General features: G+C 55.3%; 3 protein-coding genes across 4 annotated transcripts in view; all 3 read right to left on the reverse strand.

The window, feature by feature from the left end:
* LOC111537633 (paxillin) overlaps positions 1–27,228 on the reverse strand; it is a 58,803-nt gene that overhangs the window by 4,810 nt on the left and 26,765 nt on the right. The window contains exons 2-8 of one of the 2 annotated variants that reach the window (XM_023204619.2): positions 8,806–9,032; positions 8,374–8,489; positions 7,830–7,966; positions 7,509–7,710; positions 6,586–6,721; positions 581–682; positions 126–296 (exon numbers count right to left, since the gene is read on the reverse strand). In XM_023204619.2, coding sequence (XP_023060387.1) covers positions 126–296; positions 581–682; positions 6,586–6,721; positions 7,509–7,710; positions 7,830–7,966; positions 8,374–8,489; positions 8,806–9,032 — 1,091 coding nt within the window. The remainder of the gene's footprint in view (positions 1–125; positions 297–580; positions 683–6,585; positions 6,722–7,508; positions 7,711–7,829; positions 7,967–8,373; positions 8,490–8,805; positions 9,033–27,228) is intronic. The other variant, XM_023204628.1, reaches the window with a different exon arrangement.
* Positions 689–2,676, reverse strand: LOC111537644. Its single transcript, XM_023204640.3, has 2 exons — positions 1,852–2,676; positions 689–1,596 (listed from the first exon to the last, which is right to left on the reverse strand). Exons 1-2 carry the CDS (start codon positions 2,077–2,079, stop codon positions 1,144–1,146), a joined length of 681 nt encoding a protein of 226 aa, XP_023060408.1. The 5' UTR covers positions 2,080–2,676; the 3' UTR covers positions 689–1,143.
* LOC111537653 lies at positions 3,458–6,578 on the reverse strand. The gene has a single exon (XM_023204652.1). It carries the CDS (start codon positions 4,806–4,808, stop codon positions 4,050–4,052), a length of 759 nt encoding a protein of 252 aa, XP_023060420.1. The 5' UTR covers positions 4,809–6,578; the 3' UTR covers positions 3,458–4,049.

Below are 27,228 nucleotides of genomic sequence, written 5' to 3' on the forward strand. Positions count from 1 at the left end.
GCCGAGGCCAGCCCCGGAGCACCCCCACCCCTGCAGAGGAGCCCACAGGGCCAAGGCCAGCCCTGGAGCACCCCCACCCCTGCAGGGGTCCACTGGCCACACCCCCGCCCACTCCCCCTCATCACCTGCCCCGCGATGGGCTTCTTGCAGGCCCCGCAGACTCCTTTGGCGACCGTGGCAACCCCCAGCTTGTTGAGGTCGGACTGCAGGCTCCCCAGCATGCTGTCTAGCTGGCTCCCGGGTTTCGGGGGCCCCCCAGGGGGCGAGCTGCTCCCTGTCTTCCCCTGGGCCATGAACTGTGGAGACAGGGAGGGGCTGGTCAGGACTCCTGAGGCTCGGGGTACGGTGTCTGGCAGCACAAGGATGGGGGTACTTTTCTCCCTCCTGAACAGATGAGCTGATGGAGACAGGAAGTACAACCTCCTCCAGGGGCCAGGAGCCCTGAAGTGGGAGTGACATCAGCAGGACTCATGGTCGGAAGGGCCCACTGGGGTCAGAAAGGCTCAGGGCACCCAGCAGGCACGGCCAAGCCCAGGGAGAGCACGACACGCAGGACACCCAGCCCAGCCTTGGCACTGACCCCTCCCTCGTCCTGCCCTCCGGGGCTGCTCCGCCCGCTGTCCCGAGGCCAGCCAGCCGCCCAGCACCGCTCCCCATCCGCTCTTTGCTCCAGGCCCTGGATCTTAGATAGGGGAAGAGATGAGGATAAGAAATCTTTTTTAAAAATTAAAGAAGAACGAATACGGGACCTTGTCACTGGACTAAAAGGGAATCTAGGATGAGATCTGAGGGTTTCTCCCCCACCGGCAGGACCAAAATTGGGGGAAAAACTCTGGAGAAAAAGAGCCCTGAGAGAGAGGCCCAGGGAGAAAGGAAGGAGGACAGGGAGGGGAGTCAACCAAAGGCAGAGGACACGGCAAGGGGACGTGGCCAGACTCCGTGAGGAGGCCTCACCGGGCACTGGGCCTGGGGGCTGGAAGGGGGGAGACAGGTTTACTAGTCTCCTTCTGGAGTGGCTTCCTTCCTCGATGTGAGCCCAGGGCAGTACCGAGGACCAGTCGAGGAAGGAGCAGACACAGGCGAACCCACAGGAAAGCAAGAGGGTGGCAGACCTTCCAGGTAGGGGAATACCAGGGTCAAGGTTTAAGGCAGGACTGTGGTGACTGCGCTGGGGCTGGTGGATGGAGGGATGGAGGGATCTGAGTGTGTATATGTGTGTGTGCAGAGTGGGGGAGGCTCAGGCATCAGGACAGGGGACAGAAAGGGAGGGGCTCCTTTAAGGCCTGCCTGCATCGGGGGGAAGAGCGGGTCCTCATCGGTCTGGCAGCCCACGGACCTCATGGTGTGGGGTGCAGGAGTGGAAAGGGTGGGGCCCTGCACCCCCTCATCATGGGGCTCTTCCCCTGCACTCTGGACCCCAGAAGAACCACAGGTGTAAGCTGAGGGCCCCAGAGGGGAGGAAGTGGGCAGGCTGGGCAGGGGAGAAGAGCTGCTGGCCGTGGCGTCTGTGCGATGCTGGAGCAAAGGGACAGAAGGAGAAGCCAGGACAGAGATGGTTCTTCTCAGGGGAATGGGAGAGCCAGGAGGGAAGACAACCTGGGGAAAAGAAAGGAGGGACAGCGATGAGGAAGAAATCGCCAGCTCAGCCCACAGGGGTGGGGGGACCTCCCCAGGCTTCCCCTGGGCCTTCCCACTCTGCAGCAAGAGTGGGGCCCGTCTTCCAAGGTCACAGGAGGCAAGAAACTCCCACCCTCCCCAGATCTCCCCTCCGGCCAGCACTGGGGCCAGAAGAACCTGGACCCCAGGTGCTTGGCTCTTGCCCAGCCCCAGCCCTGGGCATCTTCTTGCCACCTTCTCTACAAGTTGCCCCCCGGCCTGCTTCCCACGTGGCTGCACGGTGATGACGATGCCCTCGGTCAGCCAGTCCTGGGCAGAGGGCCCCGCTGCCTCCGCCGGCTCCTCTGCCTCAGGCTGGATGCCCAGCCGCCCCTGCAGCTCCGCGATGAGCTGCTCCTGGGATGGGGTCCTGCTCAGGGTGGCAGGGTCCAGCCGGCGGCGAGGGGAGGGCTCCCGGGACATGGGGTGTGCGTGGCCCGTCTCCCGGCTCCTCCTGATCACAGATCGGATCTAGGGGGAGGGGAGGGGAGGCTGTCACCGTCCCACTCCGAGCTTGCACACGCTGCTCAGGCCACACTCAGATGCCTCAGGAGAGGCAGCACAGAAGAAAACCACCAAAGAGCCAAGCAGAGGTGGGTGGAGGCACGGGGGGAGCAGATCGGACGGGGTCCAGGAGCACAGGCTGCCAGCGAGACCTCTGAGCCAGCATTCGCCTCCAAGTTGGCCACTGACCTTGGGCAAGACACTTAAGTGCCGTGGGCCTCAGCTTCCCCTTTCTTAAAATGGGACCACAGGATTTTCTTAGCTCATCACACAGGGTTTGCGCAAGAATTATTCCAGAGGATGTAAGTGCATGCCCTTGACAAGGCATATGGCTTTTTCTTTCTTTCTTTCTTTTTAATTTATAATAGAAAAAGTCTTTCCTTCCAAGAACTTTTTTTGGGGGTACGGAGTCTCACTGTGTTGCCCAGGCTGGAGTGCAGAGGCGCGATCTGGGCTCACTGCAACCTTCGCCTCCTGGGTTCAAGAGATTCTCCTGCCTCAGCCTCCTGAGTAGCTGGGATTAAAGGCACGTACCACCACGCCTGGCTAGTATTTTTTTTTTTTTTTTTGGGGGGTTTCACCATGTTGGTTAGGATGGTCTGAAACTCCTAACCTCGTGAGTTGGCCTCCCAAAGTGCTGGGATTACAGGCGTGAGCCGCTGTGCTCAGCTGGCCAGGAACTTTTTTAACTAGTTTTTTTTTCTTATTTATATTATTATGCTAATATCACACTTATATTATGCTATTACACTTGTTGGTAGTGTTTTGAGGGGTTTTGATTGTTTCGTTTTGTTTTCCAAAGAGGCATAAAGCTTGGGGGATTTGGGTTATTTTATTTTTGGTTTTTTTTTTGAGACAGTGTCTTGCTCTGTTGCTCAGGCTGAGTGCAGTGGTGCGATCACAACTCACTGCAGCCCCAGACTCCTGGGCTCAAGTGATCCTCCTGTTTTAGCCTTCCCCACAGCTGGGACTATAGGCATGAGCCACCACACCCAGCTAATTTTTAATTTTTTTGTAGAGACAGGGTTTCGCTGTGTTGCCTAGGCTTGTCTCAAACTCCTGGGCTCAAGCGATCCTCTTGCCTCAGCCTCCCAAAGTTCTGAGATTACGGGCATAAGCCACTGTGCCAGGGTAGGGCATAAAGTTTTTTGTTTTTTTTTCTTTTTTTTTTTTTTGTTTTTTGAGACCGAGTTTTGCTCTTGTTGCCCAGGCTGGAGTGCAATGGCGCAATCTTGGCTCACTGCAACCTCCATCATCCGGGTTTAAGCGATTCTCCTGCCTCAGCCTCCCAAGTAGCTAGGATTACAGGCATGCGCCACCATGCCCAGCTAATTTTTTTGTATTTTTAATAGAGACGGGGGTTTCTCCATGTTGGTCAGGTTGGTCTCGAACTCCCGACCTCAGGTCATCCACCTGCCTCGGCTTCCCAAAGTGCTGGGATTACAGGCATGAGCCACCACGCCTAGCCCGGCATAAAGTTTTAATTAAGTAAAAAGCAAGTAATAAAACTACTGTCAGCCATGGCCTATTGAGGGACCACATGCTGTGTTCTAAATACTTTCCAGGAATTATCTCATTTAGGTCTCTGGACAATCTTGATGGAAATGGCCTATTTACTCCCCACTTTATAGATGAGAAAACTGAGGCTGAGGGAGGGGGTTGCCCAAGGTCACAGAGGTAGCAAGTGTTAGAGATGTGGTTTGGATCTAGGTCTATCTGGTTCCAAAGTCCATGCTTCTAACCATTTCACCACATCAGAATGTCAAGGCTAGCTCGTCTGAAAGGAAAAAGCCTTAACAAAGCAAGAGGTGTGTTGACGCTATGAGAAATGCTGGGTCCACAGAGCCCACCGCCAAGTGCTGACTGTCAGGTGGTCTGGTCACAGTGTCTCAAATTTTCTGCCCAAGCAGACACGTGCAGAGCGGGAGGCTGCATGCAGTTAGCGAGGAGTGACCCACACTCAGACCCGCCAAGGGCCACGCCCAGCAGCCATGCGAGCTGGCGCCTGCCTGGCCAGAGGTGGAAATCCTTTCCGTGGTGCTGGGTGTGCTTGTGGCCATGGCACATGGAAGCTCTGGCTGTTCCTTTCCGGCCTGGGTGGCAGCTTCGGTGGTGCCCTCTGGGCTCCTTGGGGTTTCAGGTCCCTGGGCTGGCCTGGCCACGCTTCCCCTCTCAGTCATCTTTGCACCTAGCTGCGCCATGGTAACTGAGGCAGGGGAGCTGCTTCCCAGCCTCCCTGGCTCTGGCCTTGGCCTCTCCTGCTGTAGGCCGCGTTCCTCCGTGAGAGTCCAGGTATCTGGGAAGACAGCCTGCCGGTCCACTGCCATTATAGCTGGCTCTATTACTTCCTGGAAGCTTCGAACAGCTCCAGAGGGGGGCATTCTCTCAGGCCTGAATACCTCTGAAGCCCGTGGCTGCTCCCTTGTGGCAGCCAAGGCCTCCTCTGGGCACGAAGGGCTGGCTGGTGGCCCCTGGGGCTCTTGGGGACCTATGCTCCCAGCATAGGGTACAGTGTGGCAGCGGGGAGCCCCAGATAGCTCACGTGTGAGGGTCGGCAGGTGCCTCCAATCTCGACCCTGGCTCTCTGTGCCCACTGCCCACAAAGAACCCTCCACAGAGGGAGACCTTGAGTTTAGGGTATCAGGCATCACCCCAAGACCAGCCAACTCAAGCCAGCTGGGGGCCACAGGAGGTAGAAGGCCTCGTCCACTCTGCTCAGTACAAGGGAACTCTGGAGTGTGGTCCTGGCCTCGAGGGGAGGGTTTAGTGGGGGGTGGCAGGAATCCAGATGGTATGGGGGGAGGAGAAGGAGGAAGGGAGCAGTATGAGGATGGAGCAGAGCTGGGCAGCAGCCCCGGGGCACTCAGAGCCACAGTGGAGGAGCTGGTCTGGAGGAGGAGAGAGAAAGGCAGAGGGGAGAAGAGAGAGAGAGAGAGATGAGGGGAGTGAGGACGGCTGTGTCCTGCAGGCGGTGGGCTCGGCCTTAGGGCTAACCAAGGTGGCTGCAAAGCTGACGCACAGGACTGACCCTTGAAAGAGACCCAGATCCCAAAAAGGCTTCCCTGGGCTTCACATGCTTAGCCCTTATCAAACCCAAGCAAGAGAAAGCAGCCACCGAGTCCTGCCTGTGGAGCCACCCCGGGAGGGTATGAGAAAGAAAAGACCATGGTGAGGTGGACAAATGGGGAGCCAAGTGGCTAGGGAAGACAGCCCCAGACACAAATGGAGGAAGAGCCAGCCCTGGGGGGCTGCTAAGCCCGCCTCGGATGCTGGCCCAACTGGGCCATGGCCCTCCGGACAATCCCAGCTTTCCTCCACCCCGAGTCCTCTACGTCTTCCAAGTCCTTGCTCCAGGGATCTGACTAAAACCACTGCCGCTTCTGGCATCAGGACACAGGCTGTCTGAGAAAACGGCAGTCTTACAAGCACCGGGACACAGCTCCCTCAGGCCAGGCCCTGAATCCAACTTACTTGCTTCTGACTACGGCGGCTCAGAATCACTGGCCTGGAGCTAGAACTACAGCACGCAAGGGTCACAGGGCCAGGCTCAACCTTCCACCCCAGCCACACTCCCATCTCCCACCATGTAACCTCAACTGGAGGGAGGCTAGGAGGCACCATCAAGGCCAAGGGTGCAGGGACCACTCACTCCCCTCTCATATTCCCTAGGTCATGCCCCAAAGGTCTCCAGCTGACCCACATGGAAGTGTGAAGTCAGCAACTGCTGGTGAGTTCTGTCAATATCAATCCCCATGGAAACACTGTAGCCTCTAAATTAAACATCCCAGGCCTGGCAGGACTGGGGAGACCCAGCAAGGGAGGGGAAGGGCAGGTACCTTGTGCAAGGCTGGCCCCATGGTTTCCCACAGACGTGCTCGTGGGAACTCAGAGGCCCTGGAGGGCGAGAGGGAAGGATGGGAGAAGGGTAGCGAGGGAAGCTTGTGGATTCAGGAGCAGAGGCAGAAAGAAAGAGGATGTGTTGAGGACAGCTAGCGTGGGAGATGGGGCTCCAGGGCAAATGACCTCCCAGGCACAGGCTCCCAAGTCCCACATGGCCCAGCACAGAATGCCCTCCCCCACCAAGAGCAGCCATCAACACAAGGTTCTTTGTCCCAGCGTCCCAGCCTCCTGATCCCCTTGACCTGAGTGGCTGGGAGCACCCGGGGAGGAAGGAATGTCCCAGCTGAGCACTTCTCCAGCTTGTCTGCCTTCATTGGCTACTGCAATCCTCAGGCAGGCTCACCCGGCCCTCCCTCCCCTATCTCTTGGCATCACAGCAAGGCCAGGGCATGACAGGGTCCCTGGCTCAGGGGCAAGGCACCCAAATACTGAGGTACCAAGGTCTAGCTACCCACACTGAGGTAAGGGAGGTGAAGGATGAGGGAGGGGCAGCAGGGCAGGGAAGATGGAGGGTTCACAGGGCACCTTGAAATCCGACAGCGAAGCCATCAGCTCGTCCAGCTCCCTGGTGGCAGAGGAGGCTGAGATGCGCGTCTGCTGCTGGGTGGAGGTGACGCGCTGCGGGCTGCTCATCTCGCCCTGGTTCACAGTGATGGCAGGGCTGCAGGTGCGCATGGCATCAGTGGGGAGCCCAAAGTCAGCCCCACACTTCCCAGAGATCAAATCCATCCCTCAGCTCGGACACTGGGGTCTCACCATCCCCACGCCCAGGGAGGCCCACCAGCTCCCAGTCTCTCCTGGGGACCCATCATTGGGTCAGAAGGGGCAGCTCAATGGCACCAGGAAGTGCCAGGAAGACTCCTCTAGCCCCCAGCCCAAGTGAAAGGTGGCCTGTGAAACAAGCCCAAGAGCCCTATGTTTCCTCCACAACACCGGACGTGGAGGTGAGGCTACTGCAGTAACACAACGGCACTGGTAAGAACTCGTGTGTTAGGCACTCACCATGTGTGCCACGCACTGCACACCAGAAACCATTCTAAGTGCTTTACATGGATTACTGGTTCTCACTCTTACTGAGGTAGGTGGTCTTATTCCAGCGATCCCATAAGCTCTTGTCCCATTTTACAGATGGGAAAACTAAGGCTTGAGGGCTGACAGTAATTGTCAGAGCCAAGAAGTGAAACCCTACTGTGTGGCCCCAAAGCCTGTGCTAAGAGCTGCTAAGCTTCAGGCGCCCTCGACGTGCACAATATCTGTCCTTTCTGACTGATAGTGACTGGCTGAAGGCAGGGATGGTGTCCATGAGACTCTCCACTATCCCCCCAGTGCCTAGCAAACAGCAGACACTGGAGGGAATGGGTGATACCAGGGCTAAGGGGACAGACACTGGACCCGGGGCAGGCTGGGCCAGCCCTTCCCCACCTGGGGAGAGCCCAGTGGGTACTCACACAGGGCTGGGCACGGAGCTCTCCAGTTCATCCAAGAGACTCTCCACGCTGGGCCGCACGTCCTCCAGGCCCCGGCCCCCATTCCGCTTAGGCTTCTCTTTCGTCAGGGGCCCAGCTTTGCCTCCCAGGGGGCTGTTAGTCTCTGGGACACCACAGTGGGAGCTCAGGGCCCCAGGAAGCGGGGGGCTTGAGTTGGCCTCATCTTGCAGAGAGGAGAGAAAAAGGCTGCTCAGCCCTTGAGCCCTCCTGGGATCTAGAGGTCAGCAGGTGGGCCCTGGGCCCTAGGCCCTGGTAGACCCTGCCCCAGGGACCCGGTCCTACCTGCAGGGAAGCCTGGTGGGTTATGCTGCACAGCATTCAGTTCCAGCAGCAGGCGGTCGAGTTCAGAAAGGTTGCTACCCAGGGACGTGCTCATTACGGTGGGTGAAGGCTCAGCTGATTTCTGCTTGTTGGGGAAGCTTTGAGAGGCAAAGGAAAGAAGACAGTGAGAGATGCTCTCTGGCTTCATACTGGCTTGGCAGTTCCCAAATTCCCAAGGAGAACAAGGCAGAGGAGATGTGAAGTCCTCCCCCACAAGAGGACAGAGGGTAGGGAAGGGACTAGTAAGAAGAGGGGAGGAAGGAAGTCTTGCTTCAGTTCCTCAGCTACACAGAGATGCTGTGACAGCCCAGAATGTCCACTGCATGGAGACGGCACTGATGAGGCAGATGGGCCCATCGAGAGGCCTTCTGCAGCTTAAACCAGAAGAACCCCACAAGGCCCAGTCACCATGCCTGCTCCTGCGCCTCCGCTGCTTCCCACCCTGGCCAGGTCCCTGAGATTTCTAAGCAGGAGGAAAGGTGCCCTGGGCAGACTGGGGCAGTACCTGTAGACGTGCTCCTCCTCACCCACTCGGGAGCACGGAGAGCCAACGCTGTCCTGAGGGTTGGAGGCACTGGAAGTTTTGGCACTGGAGCCGTACACAGGTGATGAGGACTGAGGCTATGAGAAGGAGAACACTCAGAGGCTACCCCAAGGAGAGAAAAAGGAACGGGGCCAGGAGCAGCTCGAGTCACCCCCAGGAGGCCCCTGCCCACAGCCAGCCTCACCAGGGAATTTCCACAGTCAGGCCAGGAGACCTGTGATTAACCACTTGGTCACTGCCCCACTCACGTGATGAGTAGAAAAAGCAGTGTCTGGTTGGGAAGGGTCGACTGCCCCAATTCCATTCCATCCCCTGGTTCCCTAAGCCCCTGCCAGGTAAGTTCCCTCTGTCCCCCAGCCTCCTCCACCTTCCCAGTCCCTGTCCCCGCCTCACCTGCTGGTGGATGAATCGGGAGCCACTGGGCTGCCACTGCTCTAAAGGGTCAAGGATTGTGCCATTGAGGGCCTCGCTGGACGGGGGTGGGGGGACGGGGGGTGGCACGGCAATCTCCTGGTATGTGTGGTTTCCAGTTGGGTATGAGTAGGGGGTCTCCTCCGACAAGAACACAGGCCGTTTGGAGATGTGGGAGGTGGTGGACTCCAAGTCCGCCAGCAGGGCGTCTGCAAAGAGAAGGCACGGGGAACAGGTGAGACCCGGGATCCCGGAGACTCTCCCATGGCGGGGCCCTCCCTGCCTGCACCTCAAGAGTTAATGCCTTCTAGCACCTGCCCCACCCATGGGAGAAATGACCAGCCTCGGGACAGGAAGCGGACCAGCCTAACCAAGAGCCGGCTCCCAAAGCTGACTTCTTCTGGCCACCCAGGACTGAAGGTGCTCTATAGGCGGGCTCTGGGGCTGCCCCGTGGGATCTCCTACCTCTGGGAGTCAGGCACCTGGTGCTGCGTTCCCTCCTGACAGGGCCGCGCAGCCGCGGGTGAGAAGTGCCTGCCTGGAACTCTGAATCTGCAGGGCAGCGCGGAGAGAATGGGCGGGAGGGGCCCCACGTCACAGGGAGGGGCCCTGGCAGTGTCAGGCCCTCACTTGATTTCTAAGAGCTTAGGCTTTCTCAGCCCCCGACTGGAAGGGGCACACAGAATAGTCCCTGCCCTCCTGACCAGGTGGAAGCAGAAGCCCAGGCTCCAGGTTCCTCCTGAGGCTCCAGGCTTATGGGGTAAGGTGTGCGGGGAGGTGGGGGCTGGAGGGAGGCTGGTGCAGCGGTCCCTACCCGCTCAGTGAGCAGGGGGCAAGACTGCTCCGTTGGCTGTTTCTGAAGTCTGGCAAGCAGCCCGACCCCAGAGGCTCCAGGCCCCCACTGTTCTGCTTTTAACAGCAGCAAAGGAGCCAAATCAGCCCTCCAGTGTAAGCTTCCATTACCCTGGCACCTGGCAGCCAACAGAGGGCACTAGGTCTCCCCAGTCTCCAGAAAAGAAGGATATAGATAGAGGGGCAGGGGTAGGACCTGCTGACCCCCACCTCCTCCATCCCCTCCTGGGACCCTCAACAGCCCCACAGCTCAGACAGCCTGGCCCTAGATGCCACACCCTCATTCCTGCCCCGTTCACAACTTGCTCGCTCTCAGCTCCCTGGTAACCTGCTGGGTCCAGGGAGCTGACAGCTTGATCCCTAGCCCTCAGGATAATAAACATCTAAAAAGCAATGGCTGCGTTTATTGCCATTTATTAGTACCAGGCACACTGCTAGGCATTCTAGTGGCAGGTACAAGGTCTCCGTGAATCCCCCTAATACCCCCTGTAGTTGGAATTCTGATTCTCCCCGCAGGGATGAATAAAGCTGGCTTGGAGAGGCAGAGGTCAGACGTGTGTGCTCCGAATAACAAAGCCAGTGAGTGGCACAATTGTCTGACTCCTCAGAAGCCCCAAACCCCAAAAACCTGGCCTGTAAGAGGCCACTATGACTACCAGATGACGCCGCACTTAAAGGGTTCAACTTCCTGAACGCTGGAAGCCCAAGCTGTGAGGCCTGCCAGTGTGATCCTTCCTTGTGGCCTTGCTCCTAGTCCCCCAACCCGTGTTCAGAGGAGGGAAGAGAGAAGCAAGGCCCTCACCCAGGGCCTTGGTTTACGGGGCCACACCTTCTCCCAGCTGCCTGTCCTGATCTCCTACCCTCAAGGCTGGCCACACCTACCCCTGGCTCCTGCCCAGATGGACGGAAGGGATGTCTGTTCCAAGGCCTAAGACCCCGGGTCTTGTCTCCTGACCTCCAAGGAAGGTCAGGTCCTACAGCTCGCCCCGCCCCTCCAGGTCCCATGGAGGAGGCCTGGCTTCCTGTCTCTAGCAAACCGGAACTAGAAGGAGTTGGCAGGTATCTAGGTAACAGCAGAAAAGGAACCAGTGTCCAGGCCAATCCCCACAGCCTCTCCAGCGCCACACCTGCTGTCCTGGCTTCACGCAGTGTCCTCATTTCCTCTGGGCCCAATCAGCAGTGGGCGGGTCCCTCTTTCTCCACCATGGGCAGGGCCAGCTAAGAAACTCCACAGGACTCCCCAGAGCAGGCAATGAGTGCAACCCCGGTGGCAGGAGCAGCTGCCACCTTTGAAGGCCCACCGGGGCCAGGAACTTCACCTTTGTTACCTGCCATCTTCCTCACAATGCCACTAGCACTGATGGTATAACTGTGGTTCAGAGGCAGAGTCACATCCCACACTGCCACGGCTGGCTGAAGTGAGAATGCTGCACTCTGAACTCAGGTCTCTTGGACTCCAAACACCCAACAGAAGACAAATGGTCAGGCTTCCTTGTCAAACATTTTGAATCAGGGACTCCACCAAGCGCCCGCTCCACCACAATGTGATTCTAAGCCTGGGCTTTTGGTTTACGGATTGGATTCTGGTTTACAATGTCAACAGGCTCTTGGGAGCACAGATCCCTAGGTTGGTGGAGTACTGGTGAGAGGATGCAGTCCTGGGGCACAGAGACAAAAGATCACTCATTCTGAGGTCGAGCCACACCTGAGTTCAAGCGCCAGCTCCCCTCTCTACTATCCATGCCACATGGCAAATCGCTTAGCTTCTCAGGGCCTGTTTTCTCAGTAAGCTCTTGAATAACTCTGACCGCAAAGCACTGGTGTGAGGTTTATAAGGGCCAGCAGGTACACTGGAAGCTGCAAACATCAGGCTCTCCAGACCCAAGTCACTCTGCAGGAGGAAGCTCCATAGCACAATGGAAGCTACAAACATCAGATCTGATTTGCTCTGTAAAATCCAGAATAAGGCCTTCCTCCAGGGAGAGCAGTGTAGATAGGATACAAAGTACTGCCTTCTCCTGTCTCCTAAGTCTTTTCTGGGTAGAATACGAGCAAAACATGAAGAGGGCAACCTTAAAAAGGAAAGGAAAGTAATAAAGGAATATTCAAAGTGCAGCACGTCCCAGCTTCGGCAATACAGTGACAGCCTGTCTCTACAAACAATGTAAAAATTAGCTGGCTGTGGTGGCGCATGCCTATAGTCCCAGCTACTCAGGAGGCTGAGGTGAGAGGATCACTTGAGAATAGGAGTTGGAGATCAGCCTGGGCAACATAGTGAGACCCCATCTCTACAGAAAATTTAAAAACTAGCTGGATGTGGTGATAGGTGCCTGTAGTCCCAGTGACTCAGGAGGCTGAGGCAGGAGGACTGCTTGAGCCCAGGAGGTCAAGGCTACAGTGAGCTACAATTGCACTACTGCACTCTAGCGAGGGTGACAGAGAGAGACTCTGTCTTAAAAAAAACAAGCAAACCATAGAGTGTAGATGTCAGGGAGAAAGCACATCATTATTCAGTTTCCTCCAAAGATTTGTCCATTTGACGGACAGAGAAAAACCCCAGCAAGTCCATCCACCAGCCACAGGGTCTCTGGTATGGCTTCCTCCTCTCTCTCAACCCTTCATCCTCACCTAGAGATTTGGACAGGCAAGAACTAGGCAAGAGGGGTAGGGGTTGGTGCCTCCAAACCCCCCACAAACTCCTCAAGAAAGAACCAGAACTATAGGAGGCAAGCCAACAGCAGACTCGTAGCTTTACTTTGGTTTCCAGTGGGTACAAATACCTGAGACTTCCCCATAGGCTGCAAAATGGTTAAGGGTCAAAGTCCCCTTGCAAGCTCAGCAAATGTCCCCTCTGGCTTGAGCGAACAGAGCCGGCAGACACTGCACAGGAGTCCACTTGAAGGCAGAGCCCCATCGCAGCGGGGTCCCCCAGTGTCCAGCTCCAGCCTTTCCCTCCGCTCTAAATACTCCTTCTACTCATACCCCAAGGAAGGTGTCAGGCTACCCACTCTTCAGAGAAAATGGTACCCACTGAAACCATTCGAGACCAGGAACACACCCTCCCTTCCCACATGCGAGGAGGACAGGTTCCAGACACCTGCTGGGAAGTAGTTGGGAGCCCTCATCCAAGCTAAGGAAGGCCCCAAACTTCCTAGGCATTACTCTACTAAGTTTCCAGGTCCAGGCTTGGGGCCCTCCAGACCCAAGTCACCCTGAAGGAGGAAGCTCTCTCTGGGGCTTCCCAACCACTTTCTGGAGGAAACGCACCCTGAATTCTGCAGGTTTTCTGTCTCTCTGGGCCAGCGAAAGTATGCAACATGAGGAGGTAGGCCAGGCTGTCTCGAGGCTGGGGGCGGGCTACGTGCAAAGTCCCCAGCGAGCCATGGGCAAAGGCCTTCCGCCCCGGCAAGGAAGGGGTGCAGACTGTCTGCTGCTGCCCACCAGAGGGCACCATTGGCCCATCGGCTTCCTGCCACTGGGAGTAACCAAAGGTAACCTCGTGCAATCTTGGAATTTTCTAGCAGGGGAAGACCGGGGAGCCCCTGGCCATGGGTGCAGTGGGGAAGTTTCAATCCTGAGAGAACAAGGCTGAGTTGGAGGAACACAGCCAACTACTAGGAGGAACATAGGTGGCCTGGGTACACGCTATCACTTGAAGGCGCAACCCAAGGGTGACATGCAGGGCTCTGGAGAACCAGAGGGTTGCACGCCCTCACTTCCAGGGCCCTGTGCAAATGCAGCACTGTGTGCGCCCCCATCTGTACCCCATGGCTGCACCTGGTCGGAGCAACAGCATGGAGCAGCTGCAGCTTTGGGACGGGAGGCCGCCCTGGGGCAGGTGTCTGGGCAGAAACAGTGCACCACGGCCAGGCTGAGAGGAAGAGGCCCTTCCCCGGGCCTCAGCAACCAACTGAGCATAATCCTTACAGTGGGAGCCGCTGGCTGGAGCCGCATAATCCTCCAGTGGGAGCCACTGGAGGGTTAAGGTGCAGACACCTTCAGCCCACTGCTCCGAGGAGGAGGGGACCGGTTCGCCTGCATTCCAGAGCAAGTGCTGCAGCTGCGCCCCTCACATTCCTGTACCCACCCAGGGGCTCAGGGTGGAAGGAAACCTGGGTCCCTTTGTACCTACAATGGGGATGTCCCCCAGACCGTGGCTTCTGACACGTGGCACTCAATACCAGATTAAAGAGGATCAATGAAACCCTTCCGTCCCCACCCCCAACTGCAGCATAGAAACAAGCCAGGCTTCTTCCTCCTACCCAACCCCTGCCACTTCTTAGTGTGTGGTAAGGACTATCGAGACCAGAGGCCTGGAGCTGGACAGGTGCCGAGAGAGGAGATAAAGGTCCATCTCTCTGAGGGGGAGGGAGGACCCAGAGCGATTCCATTCTCTCCTCTTAGGCTCGGAGGATTTTCAGTGTTACAACGTGTACGGTGAATCCTGAGTCACCTGGACTCTGCTCAGTGGCTGAATTGCTCAGAGAGGTTGCTTCACTGCTTTTGTGCCTCAGTTTCCTTGTCTGCCCAATAGGAATTTCACCATTTTACTCCCAGGATTGGGACTACATGAGAAAAACAGATATAAAGTGCTGACTTAGCACAGTGCCTGGAACAGAGCACACAGGAAATGGGAGTTGTTAAGTAGATACAAGCTTCTTCCCAGAGAGGTGTTGAGCCCTAGGAGGGAAAAGAAATCACCTCCCTGTCCCACACAATCCCTGAGGGCAAAGGGTGCTGACCTCTAGTCCCAGATCAGCAGGAAGCATGTGGGGCATGGAGCCAGCTTTTCCATCCCCTCTTGGAGTTTATAAGCTGCCCTGCCACACCAACCCCAGCGCCAGGGCCCCGTGGTCCCTGCCCACCTTTGCCATTCTGGACTCCTCCACCAGCAGTCCCAGGCAGAACCCACCTCGTATTCTCGAGGCCACGGCCCCATCTTGGCACGCCTTGTATTCTCAAGGCCTGGACTAGGAAAGGCCCACAGTAAGAACAAGGTATTTTCCAGCCACCTCACCCACCTTCTTCTGCAGGCCAATTTCACTCAGCTTTCATTGCCCCAGGCAGGGAGAAGCCAGTGCAGCTTCCTTAGGAGCTGACAAGCCGAAGGAAGGAGCAGCAAACACCACCCTGAAAGCTCCAGCACCAGCAGCAACCGGCTGCCATAGCACAGGGGCCTTCCCTGCAGCCCTAGGCCAGCTGTCCCTCCCTGCCATCTGACAGGAAACCCAGACTCCCAGAGAGAAAAGTCCCTGTCCTAGGGGGTCTGGGGAAGCCCAGTCTCATGGCTTGTCTATCCTGTTGGGTCCAGAACTCTGGACAAGGGAAGGTCCCAACTCCCTGATGACCACCTGGGCAGCCTTGGTAGCTCTGAGTGTCAGAGAAGCTGCGGCCTCCTTACAGTTGCCCACGCTCAGGGATATGAGCAGTGAGCGGGGCCTGGCCCTTTCTAAGGAAGGAGCTACGTAAACAGCAGGACCAGCTCGGGGATGGTCTCATCTCAGCCCCTTTGGTGAGACTCTTCCAGATTAGGAAGGAAAACAGAACGGGAAGGCGGGTCTCCCCCCTCTCCCAGCTCCAAGTTCCCCTCCCCTTCCCCAGCCCGGAGCACATGAGCAGTTAGAGCAGAGGTAATCTAATCCGCAGTGGGGTGCTTTCACTCGGTGAGTAAGTCCCCAGGAATGGTGAGCTGGGTATATTTATCCTGATAACCGTCCGTCCTCAGTAAGGGCCAATCCACAATTAGGCCAGATCCACTCTGCCCCACCCACCCCCAGCCCAGGGACCTAGGGCCTGGACACTGACTAGGAACTCAGTCTCCTTGAGGGGTCTTCCCTGCCAATTTGGGTTCTTGTCAACTGTCTCCTCTCCAAGAATTAAGCTCCAGAGAGCAGCAGCCTTGTCAGTCTTGTTCGACGCCATATCCCGAGCAGCTAGAATGAATGGCTGAATGACAGAGGGGCTGTGAAGAGGAGGAGGATGGGGAAGCAGCAGTGAGCAGAACGAACAGCCAGTGCAGAGGAGGGGAGCTGGGATGCCCTGATCCCGGACCCAGTGGATCAGTGGGGGCCCCTCAGCGGATCCTCTAACCTCTCTGGATATCTTCTCTATCAAGAAAATGGGCAGAACCCAATTTGTCCCCATTCCTAGTAGCATGCTCTGAGAAGGAGATAATGCGATTATGGGTGAGTATATAGCACCTTTGAGCTCTTCCCAGTTAGTCTAAATCCAAGATTCTGCTATTATTTGAATCCCAGACAGGAACTGCTCTCCTAAGAGGATGGATGAGAAACGATCAATACCATAGTGTCATGTAAATATTTAATAGCCATGCCTGGAGGTTACAAAGACTCAGCCACCAATTCTCCTCCGCTGACTCATACCTCACTCAACAGGAACTGCATTTTACCCTCACAGCCCTGAAGGAAGTGTGGGCTGGGGGGTGACACACAGGAAGCCAGGGGAGAAGGCCCGGGAGTCTTCCAGTCAGCCGCCAGGGCAGGAGGGGGTGGTCATTTGGATAAAGTGGCTTCCTACAGGCCTAGCTTAGGAGGGTGGCTTCCTGTGTGCTGACGAGCTCTTCCTTGCAGAGGCTGACACAATATGAGTGTGTAGGCAGGCTGGCTTTATTGGCTACCTGGCTTGTACCCAAGGTCACAGGGCCCAGGTAACCGGAGACCCGAGAGAATAAAGGCTGCAAGGCAACTCCAGCCGTCACCCTGAGCTCCAGGCAGAAGCCCAACTGTGCCAGGCCCATCTGCACCAGGCACCCACACAGGGCCCACCCGTCAGGCTCCTGGCTGCCGCCACTTCCCCGTCAAATTGGGCTCCAGGAGCTTAAGCAACAGCAGGTGAGACGAGGCTGAGGCCGCCCAGGTTGACTCTGAGCACTTGTATGCCTCTGCCCTGGGCTACAGGCACAGGAGTTCAGGCCAGGCTGGCCGAATACCAGAGTCTTTCTCTTCGTTTTTTCTTTTTTTGAGACAAGTCTTGTTCTGTCACTCAGGCTAGAGGCCTGATCACAGCTCACTGCAGCCTAGAATTCTTGGGCTAAAGGGGTCTTCCTGCCTCGGCCTCCCGAGTAGCTAGGACTAAAAGCTTTTAAAATTTTTTTTGTAGAGACAGGGTCTTGCTATGTTGCCCAGGCTGGTCTTGAACTCCTGGCCTCAAGCCATCTTCCTGCCTGGGCCTTCCCAAAGTGCTGAGATTACAGACATGAGCTACCATGCCCGGCCCCAGAGCCTCTGTCATATTGTAAGAGACTCATCTCTCCCATCCAGAATCAGTGGGCCCCTCCCTCCTTCAGAGGTCCCAGAACATTGTGGACACATTTCATTGGTCAGATGTCATCCACCTCTTTAGGTCACCCAGAGATGCTAGACCTTTTAAGGTCAAGTCTAGGGCCCCATTCCAGGCCCAACTCACAGCTCCTTCAATGGGTAAAACCCAGATTTACATACAAAAAGACAGCCTCAAACCCAGGAGACTCAAGGGCTGGAAAGGTTCTTAGCTGTTCCAAATCTACTCCAACCCATTCCTGCAATCTGGGCTCTTCCAGGCAAGTTGATCTCTTGCAGAGCAGGGCGGCTCCTTGGGCCTCTCACCCCTGCTAATCACCAACAGAGGTTAGGAGGGGCTCAAAGTGAGTCATCATCCCACAGAGACCCGAACAAAAAGTTCAAAAGTTTGCCTGTTCCTGAGATGAGCTGCAGTTTTTTTTGCGATGTGTGTGGATTTCATAGCATGTTACCCACTCTGTTAGTCGGGTGCTCACTAACCAGCCAGCACCTTCCCCTTTTTTCAGGCAGCAAGGTCACTTCCCTGAAGTCAGCTCTCACTTGCCTGACTTACCCAGTTCTCTTTTCTAAGTCCCTTTAATAGCTCCCACATTTAGCTGGTCACCAAGTCACATCAATTCTTCCCTCGCGGGGCCTCTCCCTGTCATCACTTGCCTTCCTTTCCTTTCATCACACACCGCCAGCCACTTGGACTAGCATCCGAATCCATGCTCAGTGCCTTCCTGAACTTGACTGCAGTCCCTTGCCCCCTGCCCAATCTAACCCTTCCTGCGGACACCATCGGCCCGAACTTCTTGGCACCCAGCCTTTTTGGGGCATGCCTCACACTTCACTCTGGCCTCTCCCACTAGACTATAGGCCCTCTGTGGGCAAGAACATCCTCCCGCTCCTGAATCCCCACAGCATGGATACCCTCAAAGTCCTCCTTTTGCTTTTTGTTTTTTTGAAATGGAGTCTTGCTCTGTCGACCAGGCTGGAGTGCAGTGGCATGATCTCAGCTCACTGTAGCCTCCACCTCCTGGGTTCAAACAATCCTCCCGCCTCAGTCTCCCAAGTAGCTGGGACTACAGGTACACACCACACCCAGCTAATTTTTGTATTTTCTTAGTAGAGTTGAGGTTTCACATTGTTGGCCAGACTTGTCTCGAACTCCTGACTTCAAGTGATCCACCCACCTCGGCATTCCAAAGTGCTGGGATTACAAGCATGAGCCACTGGGCCCAGCCCCCACAGGCCTCTTAGAGGAGCTTGAATGAATGTGTGCAGACCAAGGGGCGGAGTTATAATACTCACCCACTGTAGCCCTCTTTGCCTATAAAACAAGGTCAGAAACCCTGGGGATGGCATTCTGTTCTTGACCCTCTCAGAATACGGCCCCAAACTAACCTTCACTGCTTCCTTAGTCCCCCTCACTGCAGCCCACGTCTCTAGCCAAATTGGGATCCCTGCTTCCCTTTTCACCTGTGTGCCTTTCTTCACAATACTGAATGTGCCCCACCACTACCTCTATCATCTTTCACCTGGTTTGAGCCTCTCACACAAGGATATCCATACCCCCAGCGGACACAGGAAGCCACCTCAGGATAAACCCAGAACCCTTGGAGGATCAAATGTACTCAGGGGCAAGAAATGTAAATCATTGTCTTAAAACAAACAAGGCTACATTACGGAGTCAAATGCAAAATACAAGTGAAATTGTAAGGTAAAAAAAGAGGCTTCAAGGCCTGCATGGTGGTTTATGCTTGTAATCCCAGCACTTTGGGAGGCAGGGAGATTGCTTGAGGCCAGGAGTTCGAAACCATGTTGGCCAGGCCAAGGTGGTGAAACCTCATCTCTACTAAAAATACAAAACTTATCTGAGCATGGTGGTGCATGCCTGTAATCCCAGCCTCCTGGGAGGCTGAGGCAGGAGAACAGCTTAAACCCAGGAGGCAGAGGTTGCAGTGGACAGAGATTGCGCCACTGCACTCCAGCCTGGGTGACAGAGCAAGATTCTGTCTCCAAAAAAAAAAAAAAAAAAAAAAAAAAACAAAAAAAAACAGATAAGAGGACGTTTTGCACATGCTCATGTTCTTGGGGACTTCTAGCAAACAATTTTACGCAGCACCACAAAGCCCCCACTGTCCACACACAAAACCACCCTGCCCATATCACAGATTTGGCTGGTCTGGCATCGCTGGGAGCTGGGACAGTCACACAGTTCTTTGGACACCCTCCTGGCATCCCACCTGCATGGCAGTGTGGTAGAGTGGAAGGAATGGGCCTTCTAACAGTGAGGAGGATGGGTTCAAATCCGCCACTCACTAGCCTGGGTGACAGTGACTAAATCATTCTGGGCTTTAGTTCACTCAGGCACCTCATAGCACACATAGTGAGTAATGGATGAAAAGGAATGTGAAAGCCATCCTGGTGACTGGGAAAAAATAAACGTAAGCCTCCCACTCTGACACACAGGAGACAGTCAGTAGATCCACATCACTGATTTTCATCTCCCGTAAGGCCAGCAGGGGGAGGAGTCCGAGCCAAGGACTGCAGCCAGGGATCCTGGGAGCTGTGACAGGTTGTCACTAACTCAGCCTTCTTGCTGAGCAAACCACTGACCTCACCCTCTGTGTCTCGGGTTCATTCCAAGTCCTCCTTGGAGAACGTCAGCTGAGCCCAGGCGCCTCCGACTCACTGCCCAGCAAGGACCGAGGCAAGCGAGGGAAGCTGCAGGGCCCCAGCGCCTCCACCCCCACCCCATCCCTACCGCCTGCCGGGAAGTCACAGCTGTCTGAGAAGCCTGTGGCTTTGAACCCAGAATCGCGACAATAGAAGGAACTGCCCAAACTCCACGGTAGCTCCCAGAGGAACCCAGGAGAGAGCAGCCCCTGCTCCTGCCACGGAAGCTCTGACCCCAGCAGAGTGCCAAACAGGGATCCAAAGACGGGGCTGTGAGGCCAGAAAGCAGCTCAGGAGGGGATGAGGAGTGGAACAACCCTTCCCGAGCATCCACCAGGAGCCCAGCCTTGCAGGCCCATTTGTTGCCAGGGATTAGAATGCGGACACCCAGAGCTGCCCCATGAGGCCCCATGAGGACAGCGCTGCCTGACTGCAGAGATTACCCATGTTCTTCCCAGGACACCCCACAAGGAGAGGAATGATCGCTTTCAGCAGCTGTCCCTCCTCTGCTCGTCACCACTCTCCACTCCCACAACACACATCCCCAGAGCCCCCAGAGGAAGCCAAAAATGCAGGCTGCTGGGTTCCGCTCTGCCGCTGCCCACTCCAGGTCTCCGGTTCTCTTTTCTTTCTGCCTCCTCCTCACCCTGTGCCTCAGGAGTGGTCTTGAGCTACGGAGGAGCCCCTAGTGGTGGTACAGAGAGCTCAAGAATTCTGAGAAGGCTGGTACACTCCATGATCTGGCCTAACTTGTTGATGTGCAAGGCCGACGCACTCAAGTGCTTTCCCCCTGTGCTACGCTGCTGGCGGGCCCATCTGAACCTGGATGCAAGATGGGCCTGCCCCAGGAACCAATCTCTGACCTCACACAGATGACATCAGAATCATTAGGAGACACACAGGCAGACAAGAGACTCCACTGTAGGCACCAAACCAGCCAACAGGGGACAGTCAGCAAGACAGCCAGCCTAGATTTTCCAACCCCCAGTCAGCCTAGCTGTTCCCTTCAATGGACAGCCACATGTCTCACCCAAGCACTTTTCCCACTGAGCAAAAATGTAGGCAGTTCCATGTCTTGTACTGCTGTTTTTACCTACTCTGTGTCTGGGTGCAAGAGGCCTGCAGAGGGCACAGCACGCTGGGGAAACACAAGTCTGAGCATAGAGCTGTCCTCAGCCACTGGTTCTCGACCCTGATGTGCCATCAATCAGCCATGAGGTGTGCCACCAGTCCCTGGCTAATCATCGTAAGGTATGGACATCTGCAACTGATTGTTTTTTTTTTTTTTTTTTTTGAGACAGGGTCTCGCTCTGTTACCCAGGCTGAAGGCTGGAATACAGTGGCACGGTCTCAACTCACTGGTCTCCACCTCCTGGGCTCAAGCGATCCTCCCACCTCAGTCTCCTGACTAGCTGGAACTATAGGTGTGTGCCACCATGCCCAGCTGATCTTTTTTTTTTTTTCTTTTGAGATGGAGTCTCACTCTGTCACCCAGGCTGGCATGCAGTGGTGCCATCTCAGCTCACTACAACCTCCACCTCCTGGGTTCAAGCAATTCCCTGCCTCAGCCTCCCGAGTAGCTGGGATTACAGATGCCTGCCACCACGCCCAGCTAATTTTTGTATTTTTAGTAGAGACAAGGTTTCATTATCTTGGCCAGGCTGGTCTTGAACTCCTGACCTTGTGATCCACCCGCCTTGGCCTCCCAAAGTGCTGGCATTACAGGCGTGAGCCACCGTGCCCATACCCCAGCTGATCTTTTAATTTAATTTAATAATTTTATTTATTTATTTATTTATTTATTTATTTATTTATTTGAGACAAGGTCTCACTCTGTCACCCAGGCTGGAGTGCAGTGGTGTGATCATAGCTCACTGCAACCTCAAACTTCTGGGCTCAAGTGATCCTCCCACCTCAGCCTCCCAAGTCATGAGGGCTACAGGTGAATGCCAGCATACTTGGCTAATTTTTCTATTTTTTGTAGAGACAGGGTCTCAGGATGTTGCCAGGGGTAGCCTGGAACTCGTGGGCTCAAGTGATCCTCCTGCCTCAGTCTCTCACAGTGCTGGCATTATGGGCATGAGCCACTGCACGTGGTCATTGCTTGCATGCTTATGTGCTTATGTATATATGTATGTATACACACACACACACACATATATATATGTACATACATATACACGTATACAGAATTTCACTTCTGTTGCCCAGGCTGGGGTACAGTGGCATGATCACGGTTCCCTGCAACTTCTGCCTCTTGGATTCAAGCAATTCTTGTGCCTCAGCCTCCCAAGTAGCTGGAATTACAAGCATCTGCTAACACGCCCTGCTAATTTTTGTATTTTTAGTAGAGATGGGGTTTCACCATGCTGGCCAGGCTGGTCTTAAACTCCTGCTGGTCACTGCTTTTACTTTGGAGAAAATAAACTGAAGTGGGTTCAAGATGGCGCCATGACCATCAGCCCCACCCACATGTGTTCCAATGCATTTACTTGAGTGAAAGAAAGAGCCAGGAGTGCACAGAATGCCAGACACACCCTCGGTGTCATCTGAAGGCTATGTCCTGACAGCGCACCATTTGAAACCACTATCATAGATGGTCACAAGTGCTGAGAAGTGGGGGAGGGGAGGGGAGTCAGGCCAACTGCCCCCAGAGTGCTCCCCAAGCTGACCCTCAGTGACCCTTTTGCCTCCCTAGAAGTGTCTACATCATCCAGCCCTGGGTCTTCTTGGGCACACAAGTTTTGGAAGCCATCTGCTGATTTCAGGGCTCTAGGAAATGATGGCGCCCCTTGACAGCTGGTGTCCCCACAGAGAGTTGGCACCTCCTGAATAAGGAGTGGTCTCAGGAGGCCCATCCCATGCACAGAAGCTCCAAGTCTCATCTCAGTCCCCCCACCCCACTGAGCTTTGTAGGCTCCCCAGGCACAATGGTAGGCAGCAGGTCTGACCCGACCCGGGGCCCTGGTGGGATGGTATCACTGAGCTACAAAGGAGGAATGCCCCCGGCCACTGTCCTGAAGAGGGCAAGGCCAATTTCTCTGGAGGCCCGGAGACTTGCCAACTCTCCACATGGGGAAATCTGCCTCTTCCTGGACAGGGAGGAAGCAGATGGAGCTGCAGAGTCACGCTGGGAAACCACAATAGAAAAAAAGAGAGAAGATATTTTCCTGAAACAAAAAGCACTCAGGGAGACCTCTGGGCTTTCAGCCTGGCTGGTGGAGCTCACATGTAGGGATATCAAGGTGCAGGGGAGAGAGATAGGTGCGAACAGAACTCAAATGAGACCACGTTATAGTTAGCCTGCAAGAAGCCCACTAACCCCAAAGCTAAGGAAGCAGGCCAAGCAAATGCCAAGCCTCATGGGTAAACTGAATGGAGGTGTCTGTGCCCGGGGGCTCATGCAGCAGAGAGGGTTCCAGCGCTCCAACGAGGCTTGGCTGGCCTGGCCTCCCTCCACTGTGCCCAGCTGGCTATGCCAGGGACTGATGGGGGAGGGGGTACACACCTTGCCCCTGGTTTGGATTTTATTGCAGAAGACACTCTGGGGCTCTGCAAATCCAGCCCAGCAGAGCCAGATGGCAACAGCAGTACATGGCAGCAATGCTCAGAAACACCACACAGGAAGTCCCCACATACACACATGGAGCATTCCAGAAGGTTGTTTGGAAGTTGGATTTTGAGCTGTGGAGAATGTCTTCTAATAGAAATGATACTCTGAGGGGAAACCTAGGTGACTGTTCAGGTAGACCATTTACATCACTAGCTCCAGCGGATGCTAGGTTCTGCCGTGTATGCAGAGACTGCTCTCTTGCCATAAGGTGCCAGGGTGAACCCCATCATTTCTCCTTCAGACAGTGCCTGCTCTGTGCCTGGCTATGTATGGGGAGCACAGCTGTCCTTGGATGCTCCTAAGCTAAACTTCCCAAGGACAGCAAATCCCATGCTTCTGCCCCCTAACAACTGTGCTGCAACACAGGGAGCTTCGTGGCCAGCTGGGGAACCTCTGATGGGAACCAAATGGTCAGGTGGGGCTGCTCCTTCTCCTCCTGCCCATCTTTAGGTTCAGACAGGAAATGGCCACCAAAAAAGCCAGGGAGCTGAGCAAGCACCTGTCCCACTACTGCCCTTTCAGGTGCCACTGGTTTCTCTTTTTTAAAAGGTGGAAGTTTCTGCCGGGTGTGGTGGATCACGCTTGTAATCCCAGCACTTTGCGAGGCCAAGGCCAGTGGATCGCTTGAGGTCAAGAGTTCTAACCCAGCCTGGCCAACGTGGTGAAACCCCGTCTCTACTAAAAATACAAAAAAATTAGGCCAGGCGCGGTGGCTCACGCCTGTAATCCCAACACTTTGGAAGGCTGAGGCGGGTGGATCACGAAGTCAGGAGTTAGAGACCAGCCTGGCCAGCATAGTGAAACCCCATCTCTACTGAAAATACAAAAAATTAGCCAGGCGTGGTTGTGGGCACCTGTAGTCCCAGCTACTCAGGAGGCTGAGGCAGGAGAATGGCGTAAACCCGGGAGGCGGAGCTTGCAGTGAGCTGACATGGCGCCACGGCACTCCAGCCTGGGCTACAGAGCGAGACTCCGTCCTGGTACATCACCAGCACACAGCCAGGCATATCATTAGTGCCTATCTCACCAGGTGACAGATGGGGGATGAGGAGCTACCCCACCCACAAAGCTGACATCCCTGATTGCCCCACCAGAGCAGGTCATGCCCAGCACTGCAAGCCACAAGCAAGCGCAGAGAAGGTGCTCTGACAGGTGTCAGGTAGCCTGACTCTCCCACAGTGCCTCCAGAGTCATTTGTTAGGACACCGGGACCAGACCATCAGACTGTAAACAAGATCTGGGCTAAAAAACTGAGAGGCTTTGCAGGACCCAACCAAAACAGCAATCTCTCTCCCTGGCTTTGAAGCCATTCCCAAGTTCAAAGGGTCACCAAGCAGATGCATCTGGAGGCCCCCGCACTTGTGGTGTGGGAAGTTCAGTGCACAAGCCAACGGGAAAAAGGGCACTGCTGATCCTCCCAGGAGTTCAGTCCAAAGACCGGCATCGCAGCCCCACAATGCTCCCAACAATGCAAGTGCCGAGAAAGGAGTCCAAGGATGGCCCTTCTGAAGTCTCTGCCTCCTAGCTCTGCCAGAGCATTCAGCCATTGGAGCATCAACACTGACCCACCCAGGACTGACTCCAGAGGCCCTGAGAGTCAGGCATAACAGTGCCCATCCACTCAGGGTGGCCTGCACCTGGCCCCACAATCCACCCTCTTCCTGCTGACTCAGTTCAGCTCCCCACCCCTGGAGCAGAAGTATTCCACATTCTTTTTTCTTCCCTTTCTAAGGGAAAGGGAGGAAGAGAGTCCCCCGAGGGAGCTAAACTTTACATCAGAAGTCTTAATCTGGCATCTAGAGATGACCCTCCTGGGTATCTGTGGACTACCTGAAATTTCACTATCATGTCCCTACCACACTACTCTGGGGAGAGATCCCAATAGTCATGGTCCAAAGGGGTTGGGAATCTCAAAGAAACCACTGCCCTGGGCAAGCCTGACAGTGCACCACCCTGCCCCCGTCAGCTCAAGGCTTGGTCCTTTGAAGACAAGTCTGATCACTTGGGGCTGAAGCTGCCTCATCTTCACCTCAATCCCAGGTGATTGGAATTTCTAGAAGGGGACCCGCCTGGGCACTGACCCAGGCAGCAAACTCCAGCAAAGCCACCCCAGTTCAGAGGACACAAAACAGATGTGGCCTCGCATGGGTATCCAAGGCAGAGCCACCTGCACCTATCTCACATACCTCCTCTCAAGACCCTCCCTTCGACGCTCTCACTGGGACAGCCTCACCTTTACTAATGACAGCTCCAATCGCGTTCACAAACACATAGTGCACATGGGCACTATGCTGGGCATGGGAGGGGCCAAGATACAATGCCTGTCCCCGGGGAGCACTGACTAGCGGGAGACTGTCATAAATGAGGGGCAGAAGGCCTTGAAAGAGGCAATGGGCCAGGAGGAAAGGGGAGGGGCTTTCCAGGCAGAGGTGGAAAACAGCCTGGGAAAGTGCCCAGACAGAGGGGATGGGAGCTCAGAGTGCAAGTCCCAGCTTGATGGAAGAGGAGTCAAGGGCTGAGGGCTGGCTGGGGAGTCTGGACTTACAAGGGCAAGCCACAGAAGGAAGGCGGTCAGCAGCGGAACAGCAGGACCAGGCTTGTGCTTTGCATCACTCAGGCAGGGGAGATCAGACAGAGGCAGGGATCAACTGGAAGAAGTTGCAATACTCTACATGAAACCAGGTAAAATCAGTGTTACCTGGAAACTGAGTGGATACGGAGAAGCAGCGAGGAGGGCAGGACGCCTCCCATGTTTGTTTCCTGCGGGAGGAATGGAACAGCCACCCGATGAGACAGGGAAGAAGGTCTGCGGCAGGGGTCAGGTGATGACAGTAACAAGGGATCAGGAGTCACACCAAGGACAGGCAGAGCCACAGGGTTCCCTGAGCTAGGGCTCAAGGACTGTTTTCTCTGGCCAAGGCACCTATCTAAGTAACAGTTTGTTAAATTATATGGTACCCTTCTCCTGAACATAAGTTGTTCTCCCTGTCTGGCTTTGGGAGAGCTTCAGGAAGTTGCATGCAGCCTGATCTGGGAATTCTCAGAGTGCTCAGGAAGACTATGGGCTCCCTTCCTCTGCCGGCTCCCATCTGCACTGAGTCTGCCTCTGAAATTCAAATACAAAGCCAGCCCCATCTCTGACAGCCCTCCTCCAGGAAAAAGAGGGGTCACGCTAAGCAGGTTATCAGAGGAACCAGATCCTTCCTGCCCCATGAGCACGCGGCGCACCCCTGGGGCCAGAGGGCCCAGGACACAATCTCAGGCCCCAAACCCTCATGGAAATGCCCTTCAGAACTGACCCACGGCCCCAGCCCCAGCTGACCAGAGCGAGACTTTGCACAGATAAAGCTCATCTCACGGTCAAGTGTGGTGGCTCATGCCTGCAATCCCAGCACTTTGCGAGGCTGAGGCGGACGAATCACTTGAGGTCAGGAGTTTGAGTCCAGCCTGGCCAACATGGAGAAACCCTGTCTCTACTAAAAATACAAAAAATAGCCAGGCGTGGTGGTACACACCTGTAATCCCAGTTACTCAGGAGGCTGAGGCAGGAGAATCGCTTGAACCTGGGAGGCAGAGATTGCGGTGAGCCGAGATCATGCCACTGCAGTCCAGCCTGGGCGACAGAGTAAGACTCGGGCAAAACAAAAACAAAAACAAAAACAACCCCACCTCATCTCACTGTAGGATAACAGATGCCACAGAGGCCAGCCCCATCTCAGCTATCGTAGCAAGGTCATCCCCAAAAGGTCATTCTACAAAGCCTAATGACAGTCCTTGACCTTGTGGCTCAGGATAAGTTTGATTAGCTTGAAAGATCCAACTGGACACAGGGCACCAAATCACTACCAATGAACTAAACACACACACATCCTCCCTCCAGGCCTCTGCATGAGCTACTCCCTCTCCCTAGACCTCTCTCCTGTCTTCTTTACCAGGCTAAATCCTTTCTAATCCCTTGAGACTCATAATAGCTTAGTTTAT

Source organism: Piliocolobus tephrosceles, chromosome 10, assembly GCF_002776525.5.
Source record: "Piliocolobus tephrosceles isolate RC106 chromosome 10, ASM277652v3, whole genome shotgun sequence".
Taxonomy (NCBI): Eukaryota; Metazoa; Chordata; class Mammalia; order Primates; family Cercopithecidae; genus Piliocolobus; species Piliocolobus tephrosceles.

Bases quoted from the DNA above. Each gene is read 5' to 3' on its own strand.
- LOC111537644 (XM_023204640.3), bottom strand. From the start codon at position 2,079: ATGTCCCGGGAGCCCTCCCCTCGCCGCCGGCTGGACCCTGCCACCCTG. The intron at 1,597-1,851 runs GTGGCAAGAAGA...TCTTTTCCCCAG, and splicing joins GGGGGCAACTTGTAGAGAAG to GTTGTCTTCCCTCCTGGCTC.
- LOC111537653 (XM_023204652.1), bottom strand. From the start codon at position 4,808: ATGCCTGATACCCTAAACTCAAGGTCTCCCTCTGTGGAGGGTTCTTTG.